This window comes from Cryptomeria japonica, chromosome 6 (genome assembly GCF_030272615.1).
Source record: "Cryptomeria japonica chromosome 6, Sugi_1.0, whole genome shotgun sequence".
NCBI classification, from domain to species: domain Eukaryota; kingdom Viridiplantae; phylum Streptophyta; class Pinopsida; order Cupressales; family Cupressaceae; genus Cryptomeria; species Cryptomeria japonica.
Window position 1 is genome coordinate 607,400,997 of NC_081410.1, and position 9,707 is coordinate 607,410,703.

The 9,707-nt window shown below is 34.0% G+C and overlaps 1 protein-coding gene across 1 annotated transcript; it reads left to right on the forward strand.

The window, feature by feature from the left end:
• Positions 1 to 342: 342 nt before the first annotated feature.
• LOC131033614 (laccase-5) lies at positions 343 to 5,900 on the forward strand. Its single transcript, XM_057964855.2, has 6 exons — positions 343 to 487; positions 797 to 948; positions 1,446 to 1,690; positions 1,796 to 1,924; positions 3,012 to 3,944; positions 5,105 to 5,900. Exons 1-6 carry the CDS (start codon positions 386 to 388, stop codon positions 5,233 to 5,235), a joined length of 1,692 nt encoding a protein of 563 aa, XP_057820838.2. The 5' UTR covers positions 343 to 385; the 3' UTR covers positions 5,236 to 5,900.
• The last annotated feature ends 3,807 nt before the right edge of the window (positions 5,901 to 9,707 follow it).

The following is a 9,707-nucleotide window of genomic DNA, read 5'->3' on the forward strand; positions in this document are numbered from 1 at the left end:
ACTAAAATACTACACGACGAAATCATGTAGGAATATGGAATAAAACACTACACGACGGGATTAGAATATGTTAGAGGATTCATAAAGAAAATACATTATTTGTTGAAAAGACAAAGAAATTGGTGACCTTAATCAAATCCTCAACTTGTGTAAAATGTCTTAAGAACAAAGATTATAGAAAAAGTTAACATATAAAGAACAGCCACAAAATTTGGTGATAATGATAAAAACGTTGATCAAAACCAGTTCAAACCTTGAGCTTCTGGGCGTTGCCATGCTATTGGCGACCTACCTAATTCACTTTTACTTTGTCTCTGACTCAGGAAGAATGAGTGTATATAAATAAGTCGCTCATTTTAAGATTTGTGACGAACAAGAGTCAAGAATGGCAGGAATGTCTATTATGTTTAAGCTGGCCTCGCTTTTATCTCTAATTTCTGTCATACCATGGGCTGCTTATGCAACAGTTGTTCATCAAAAATTTATTGTGAGTTTAATTCTAATGCCCCACCAAATCTTAAGAATTCTATTAGCTAAATTTAGGATCAGCTTTATATGTTTAGATTTCTGGTTTTGATTATACGTGAGATTTTTATTATCGATGTTTTAGATCATATTCTATTATTCTCTTTTCTGGTTGTATCTCATCTTAAAGATGGATCATAAAATATGATCTGAAATGCAGATAATGAAATAATTGTTGTACAATGACAACTAAAAAACTAACTGCATTGATATTATATACTCTGGAAATTTCCTGTTGTTAATATGATCATCTTTTCTAATTATTTTGCAGATTGGAACTCAGAAAGTGACTCGACTATGCAAGGAGCAAGAAATTGTCACAGTGAATGGACATTTTCCAGGCCCTACATTGTATGCTCGTGATAACGACAATGTTATTGTGCTGGTGGAGAACAATGGACCCTATAATGTTACCATACATTGGTGTGTTAGATTCAATCATCTTAATTTGATATTGGAGTTGTATGGAAGATTATTTTTCAAATTGTCAACAATACTTGACATAGATTTTCTAAATTTCAGAAGAGTTGTATGATTTTTTTTTGTTTTAATTGTATATATTTTTCAATCTACATTTTACATCACATTCAGTGTTCTATCATTGTTGAAAATAAACCACATTCAAGTCTTAATTGATCCACGGAAAGCTCAACATAAAATCAGAGCCAAACCAGATTAGGAACCCCAAACGTTCTATAAAATAATGTTTTCAAAATTAAATATAAATCACACTCAAATCAAAAACGAGCTGATCCTAAAAAGATCAGTATGTCAATGATAGATCCAAAAAAAAATAAAGATTGAAAAATATATACATTTTAAAATAAAAAACAATGATACAATACCTCAATAGTTAATAAGAATTGTTCAAATCATGTACACCTAGAACTAATAAGTACTTATCTGATTTTTATTGGTAGGCATGGAGTCCGACAATTGAGAACTTGCTGGGCAGATGGGCCAGCCTACATTACACAGTGCCCCATTACTCCTGGAAATGCTTTCACCTACAATTTCAGGATTACAGAGCAGGAAGGGACCCTGTGGTGGCACGCCCATGTCTCATTTCTAAGAGCTACAGTTCATGGAGCTTTAGTCATTTATCCCCGGTTTGGAAAGCCTTATCCATTTCCTAAACCAGCTGCCGAGTTTCCTGTCATTTTAGGTAGAAGTCTTCACTCAATTCCAAATTTGGTTTCATTGTGTTTACATTTCTTTTGTAATGTTTGATGATTCTTAACATTTATATTGTGTGTCTGGCCTGTTTTAGGCGAATGGTGGAGCGCAAATGTGGAAGATGTGATAGCTGATGCAATTCAAAGAGGTGTATTACCATTAGAATCTGATGCATACACCATCAACGGTCAGCCAGGAGACTTGTATGAATGCTCTGCGAATGGTTTGTCACCTTGACTCATATAATAAAATTAGGAAAAATAATATCAACCATGGGAGAGATTCTTAGTAAACTAATGTTTTGAAATTTTTGATTTAACTAGTTAAATATTACATTCTTTTTAAATTTGAAGCTTAATTCCACTTGTTGTCACAGAATTGGATTAAAATGTTAAATCGATATTTAGTTTTAATCATGGATTAATAAGCCAGATTCTAGTTTGAGAGAGTAAATTGGATGATTAAATTGTTAGAAAACAAGAATGAGGATGGATAGGTTTGATTCATGTGGAATTATCTTTACATGGTTGGAGGGCAGCTCATGTGAATGAAGGTTATGATGATATGTGTTAGGACATACTTTGAAGATCCTATCAGATAGGACATACTTTGAAGATCTTTTCAGATATTTATTTTTTAAGTTAGTCAATTTTATTTTAATGACAGATCATAAAATATCATAAAAAATATTTCATAATATTTTTTTGTCTTTAGATATTTTATGAAGTCAAGCTAAATTTTTATTTTAAAATAAATTATGATTTATGAAATTTAGAATAATAAACATGCTTTTTTATCATCAAATATTATTTTATATAAAATAAGATCACACTTTCCATACTATGATAAAATATAGACAGAGAGGTTGATCACACTAATGATGAATCATTGAATATAATAGAAAGGTTGATCACAAGTTTTCAGCCTTACCATTGATCAGGAGGTGTGAACCTACAACTTAACCACAGTTTTATCATTATAATAAATTACAAAATGTGATCTGAAATGTTGTGTGATCCTACAACTTAATCACACTTATTTATCATTATCATGAACTACAAAATGTGATCTGAAACAACTTAATCACACACTTTTATCATTATCATGAACTATAAAATATGATCTGAAACGTTGATTAAAATATCTCTCCAACAATGTTTGAGCTTTTATTAATCAATACATTTTAATGAAATGTTTGAGCTTAGACTAATTGATATTTATCAATTTAAACATTATGTGGGTTTGTGATATTTGATTATTTTTAATAAAACACTGCAACCTGAGACTAATTGAAAGAAGTTTGAATGCAGATACCTCAAGGATTTTGGTTAGAAGAGGGAAAACCTATCTGATCAGGATGGTGAATGCTGCCATGAATCATGCATTCTTCGTCAAAATTGCAGAGCACAAACTCAAAGTTGTGGCAGTAGATGCCTTGTATACAAAGCCATATACAACTGACCAAGTGCTAATACAGCCTGGTCAAACAATGGATGTGCTTATAACCACTTCAAAACCCTCAGGGCTCTTCTACATGGCCATCCGGGTATACAGCAGCCAAACTCGAGGGGGTCGTTTCATAAACACAACAACAACTGCGATATTAGAATACACGGGCAGCATCAATTATGTTCCTCTCATGCCCGCTCTTCCTCCATTTGATGATACCCAGTTCGCATTCAAATTCAGTACCGACCAAAAGAGCCTTCGGTCGTCAGTTCCACAGAGAGTAGACGAAGAAATGGTGATAACAGAGGGATTTGGACTTCTGACCTGCCCGAACAGATCCTGCGAGGGTTTCATGGGTGGAAGAGCAGTTGGAAGCTTCAACAATATTTCTTTTCTCTTACCAAATATCGATATCTTGCAGGCTTACTATCATGGTATTGATGGGGTCTTTACCAGAGATTTCCCAGAAAATCCTCCCTTGATATTCAATTACACTCAGCAAAATCCACCACTGCCAATGAGTTTTTGGGAGCCTGAGCTTGGAACAAAAGTAAAAGTTTTGAAATTCAACAGTAAAGTGCAAATTGTGTTTCAGAACACAGGCATACTTACTGTGGAGAACCATCCTCTGCATCTTCATGGACATGATTTTTATGTCGTTGGACAAGGATTTGGTAACTACAATCCTCGAACACATCCTGCTCATTTTAACCTGAAAGATCCTCAAAAGTTGAACACTGTGGGAGTTCCTACTGGTGGGTGGGCAGCCATTAGATTTACAGCTAACAATCCAGGTAAGTTTGTTTATGTTGTTTTTATATTTTCTTCATTTTTTGTATTGGTTAATTGTTGGATAAGTCATATTCGGATTAAAAATAGACTGTGCTTAAACAAGTCAATAGTTTAATAGTAGAGACTCTAGTAGCAAATGGAAGGTCTTAAGTTCAACTCATAGCTGGTCCAGGAAAAGCTCAACATAGCATCATAGCTAGGCTAGGCTATGAGCCCAAGCATTTTATAGTGTGGCTTAAGGGAGGAAAACATTCTATAGCATGGCTTAAGGAAGGATGTTGGATGCAGCTTAAGGAAGGATGTTGGGAAATATTCGGAGAAAAGATGGACTGGTCTTAAAAGGGAATGTTGAAAATAAACTTGTTTATGCTTCTTTATGTTTTCTTCAACTTACATCGGTTATTGTTGGAAATAAGTCAGATCTGGATTAAAAATGAGTTGGTTTAAAAAGGGCCAATATAGTTCAATGGTGGAGCACTCCAATAACAAATGGAAGGTCTAGAAAGCAATATGATATTATTGCTAGGTCAAGTTAGGAACCCCAAGCATTCTATAGAGTGGTCTATTGGAAATAACCCACATCCAAACCAAAGATGGGCTGGTCCTATAAGGTCCAATAGCTCATTTAGTAGAGCACTCCAACATCAAATGGAAGGCCTTAGATTCAAGCTCTATTTGGTCCATGAAAATCTCAACAAAGTATCAGAGCTCGGCCAAATTAGGAGCCCCAAGTACCTAATGTGGCTTAAGGAAGGGTGTTGGAAATAAGGCACATTTGTACCAAAGATGGGCTGGTCCTACAAGAGCCAATAGCTCAGATGGTAGACACTCTAGCAGCAATTGGAAGGTCCTAAGTCTAGTCCTTGCTGGTTCATGAAAGCTCAACATAACTTAAGGTAGGGTGTTAGAAATAAGTCATACCACATACAAGACCAAAGATGGATTGGTCCTAAAAGAACCAATAACTTATTGATAGAATACTCCAATAGAAAATAAAAGATCTTAAATTTGAACCTTTAAAAGTATTACTTCTTTGTCGACTCTTCTTAACGTAAATAACCTTCTGCTGATAAACTATTTCACTGTTGATCAAATTTATTTAAACTAGATTTACAATAACAACATATGAACTACCTAAACAGTTTCGTTTGATTCATTGCAGGTGTTTGGTTGATGCATTGCCATTTTGAATCTCACACAGCACTTGGTTTCGAAATGGTATTCATTGTGGAGGATGGGGCCGGTTCGTTTAATTCTCTTCCTCCTCCACCACCTGGTCTGCCCCATTGTTAGATGTGTACATGTATCCATCTGATTACTCTTGTTCCACGCTTGATTTGTCAGCCCAAATGATGTTCCAAGGGAAAGTTCACTGAGGAATAAGATGACCATTCTTTAAGTCAAAAGAAAAATCAATTTCTCGCTCAATTCATAGTACTTCCATTTCTACTTCCACCACAAAAGTCTTCCCTAGTAAACGCACCACTGGAAGCACTATCTATAGTGCTACCACAAATTCCACTACCAACCCTAGCACTACCACTAGTAGCCACGCCATTATCATTTTTTCTCTCGCCAGTAACCATCATTATCATTTCATCTCCTATTGCTGATGAGCCCCTGGTCTTTAGAAACCTAATATTGCACATCTAATCCTTTCATGTGGCTCACTTTCTGTAATGATTCACTGCCATTAAATATTCATAGAGTGGTCTGCTGATTGACCAAAAACATTATTTAGAAACATCATGGATCACTATCTATGGAGTGGCTCATTATATTAATTATTGGCTCATTTACAAAATCCTTAATCAGTTGAATGCTTCAACTGAATAAGTTTATTGGATGTATTAATTGTATGGAATATTGCTAGGACTATATTTAGAGAGCTTTGACTATCACACTTTATCATATAATTAATGGCAAGTAGATATTTGCTAAATTCATTGTTAAAGTAAGCACGATGCCCAACTCCTTACATGAAGATTGTTTTTAGTTAATTATTTTAAATATATTTAATTTTTTTAAAAAAATCTTTTTTTTAAATTGGTAATTATTTACTTTGTAGTTTCTATTTATGTTTTTAGATGCATTTCATTAATACGATTTAAATTGATTTTATATAATTATCTTTGTGATAACATAAAGATGTTCTCATAGTTCAAATCTTAGAAACATAATCCTCAACATAGAAAATTTATCATGCAATGGTCCACAAAACATGTATCTATGTCACATATGACCCAACATAAGATTGAAAGTTTGAAAAGAGAACTTTAGTATTTTTCTCCCTTCTATACCCAACTTTTTAATTATGTTTTCAATAGTCATTCAACAAATTACATAACAAGGGTTTATTTATAATCTATTTTCCCCTCCAGTCGATGATAACTCAATTGTAAAAATAGTATCATTATATCTCTCCAACACGTAAGTGATTTACAAAGAAGTCATTCCCAAATCTCTCCATAGCTATTCCCAAATCTACAAATTCAAACTTTTCTTTCCATTAAAATTTGCAACACATTCTTTCTCTTGCATGTTCCCATGTGATCATATATCACATCTTTAGGTGCTTTCATCATTTTTCACACACTATTTCTAATAATTTAACCCCTGGGAATTATCTTTTGTCCACCATTGTTACACACAGTGTCATCACATATTCACTGTTAGGGTTCTAAAGGCAAACTGGAGCAATAAACAATATTATATATAATGCAAAAAATTGAGGAAAAAATAACAAATCTTTATAACATAGATTTAAAATGGTTCACCCAAAGTGGACTACATCCACTAGAGAAACAATCTTCCACTTCTTTTCTATTATTTAGGAAAGATAAAATTACAATATATGATATCCAGCCGTAATACAATTCCCTCATAAAATAGGGGTTCCTTCTAGGGTAAACAAATCATACAAAATATCCATCATTAGATCTATGACCTAATTATAAATGGTCAATATTTACAATAAAAGATTTGACATAAAATATGGCTTTAATGGTGCTACCCCCAAAATCCCCTACTAGGGCATGCAACCCTTGGATCCCCTATGGGGGGACCATGCCCTCAGACCTCACAAGGGGGTACCTACCCTTGCAAGCCCCCACACTCACATATCAACACTAACTAATATAGGGGGAAAATGTGGCTAAAAATGTCACCAAAATTTAATCCTAGTAGCACGATCAATCGCCACATACCAACATTCACTAGATCTAGACATAATACCATTTTTCTTAGGTGTGTTATTGTGTAGGTTGAAATATCCTTTTAGGAAAGTAAGACCTATTAGGAAAGTAAGATAGTCTACAACACAATATTTCTCCTACCATCAACTAAACTATTTGTGATCTTCAAATTAAACATTACCATTGTACAAATGAAACTAGGGCAAGGAGAGAAATGCATGTTAAGTGTATGAGGTTGTGAATATCTTAGATTCAAATTCACATTCTTCTCAAGATGGTAATAGTAGTGATGACAGCTAGTGAAACCCTATAATAGAGAAGTAATGCTTCACAATATGGTAACATCACCCAAATTTTGAATATTTCATTTAATAGAGTATTCTCTTCAATAGAGCATAATATGGTTCTATACATGCATTCCAACCTTTAAAATATAATATTGCCTCAAATTTTGCTAACTTTTAGGTGCACAGACTCCTATTACAAGTTCACCTTATAGTAATATTTATTATTTGTATGTTTCGATTACCTTATTGTACTTAATTTCATAGATCAAATTCATGTACAACTTTAGTGACATAGTAAAGTTATCTAATTTATAGTTAGTGGATAAAAGGAAAATATCTAGCTAGCTTAATAAAGGTGTCAAGAGCCTTAATTCTAGTTATTCTACAACTCCTTGAGTTGAACTGACTATGTGAAAATATGAAGGGGAATGAGATAATACTAGGGGAGGCCATATTTTATGAAATTCCCTAGGTGTGTTGATCCCTCTATCCTACATGGTTTAACAAAGTCTCTTAGGAGTCCTAAGAGAAAAAAAACTACTAAACTATGACGGAGTAGTTATCAAAGCTCATACAACCTTCATATATTTATTCTATACCTACATGTATATGTGGATTCCCTCCAAAACAATATCTAATTTTTTTTATTAATTCCACATCACTTTCCCAAGGCAAGATTGAATAGATTCTTGCAAAAATTATCATTTGGGAGTAGTGTAAAAGTGCCACGAGCCTTAATTTTCATACTACTCATGAGGAAAAATTGATTGTTCAAATATCTTTAGATGAGTAATTGAATGTTGGTAGAGGCCACATTTTATCATCCAAGTTTGTTGATCTCTGTAATCTACATAGTTCTAACAAGTTCTTTTAAGAGCAATGGAGGCAAAAAACTATCAAATTATGATCCAATTCTCAAATTTGAATGGGCCAATGAATGTTCCATATATATATCTATAATTGGATGTGTGGTCCCTCCAAAGTAATCCCTCTCTATTTTAACAACTCCAAACCATTTAATAGTGGGATGATTGAATTTATTCTTGTAACAATTATCACTTGATACAAGTGTAAATGTATACCAAGAGCCTTATTTTCTAATATACCTTTTGAAGATAAATCAAATAAGAAAACATGTTAATGTAAGTGGTTGAATGCTAGATAAGGCTACAATTTCTCCCCTAGGTGTCAATAATCATAGACTACAAAATTTTGGCTAGAACTTTTAATATCTCTAAGAGAAAAACCTACCAAATTATGATGTAGTGGTTTTAAACAAAATTAGGACCTAAATAATGTTCTACTTGGACCTACAAGTGGATGTATGTTATTCATCATGTTAGGCAGTTCAAATAACCAGAGGACAACTGAGACGGGGGGGGAATCAGTTGTCACCAGATTACTGAAACATTAAGCATTTAAAACTTTATTACCGGAACACATAAGATCAATACCTAGATACATAAACCAATTATCGAAATAGCAGATATACCAATTAAACACAAACAACAATTAGAGAATAGCTACCATCCACATGACACCAAGATTTGTACGTGGAAAACTCGGTAAAGGAAAAAACCATGGTGGGAAGCCTACCCAAAGTCAGATAATACTTTTTTAGTAAGTATGTGATTACAAATTGAGGGGCCTACACTTGCAGGAAGGCCAACAACATAGAGCACACTGCTCATTACAAAAGGAGTCTCACTGACTACATAGAAATCCAGACTACAATCAGGAAGGAAGAATGAATTGCAATAATAGCATCTCCTATGCCTGAGTATAGTTCCGGTTAAGCTCAATACCAGAGGTCTTAAACCTCCTGCATAAACCCAACTTGATCACCTATGATCGACCAAATCCTCTGCATGAATGATTATTACATTATTCACTTGCATACCATGATCTACAATGAGATCATACACATATATACAAACCCTAGACCTTAAACAATTAGGTCGGCCACCCAGACAATAAAACCTATTACATAATTATAAAACATGTTGGCCTGAGGCCAAACAAATATCATCCAACCCATAAGACATCCCGGAAACACATCAAGAAGTCCCAACAACATGTTACATTAAGTCGATCCATAACCTAGATAGCATTGGACCCAATTTAGGTCCACACATGCTAAAGCAATGATCCCAATTAGTCAAGGTTCGAACACGATCACCATCAGCATCCTAAATTCCTACTAGAAGCCGCACCAAAATCACTTATGAATAATATCAAAAGATCTTCAACAAAGCTCTGCCAATAGAACCCTTACCGGATCAAT

Bases quoted from the DNA above. Each gene is read 5' to 3' on its own strand.
- LOC131033614 (XM_057964855.2), top strand. From the start codon at position 386: ATGGCAGGAATGTCTATTATGTTTAAGCTGGCCTCGCTTTTATCTCTA. The intron at 488-796 runs GTGAGTTTAATT...ATTATTTTGCAG, and splicing joins TTGTTCATCAAAAATTTATT to ATTGGAACTCAGAAAGTGAC. The intron at 949-1,445 runs GTGTGTTAGATT...TTTTATTGGTAG, and splicing joins TATAATGTTACCATACATTG to GCATGGAGTCCGACAATTGA.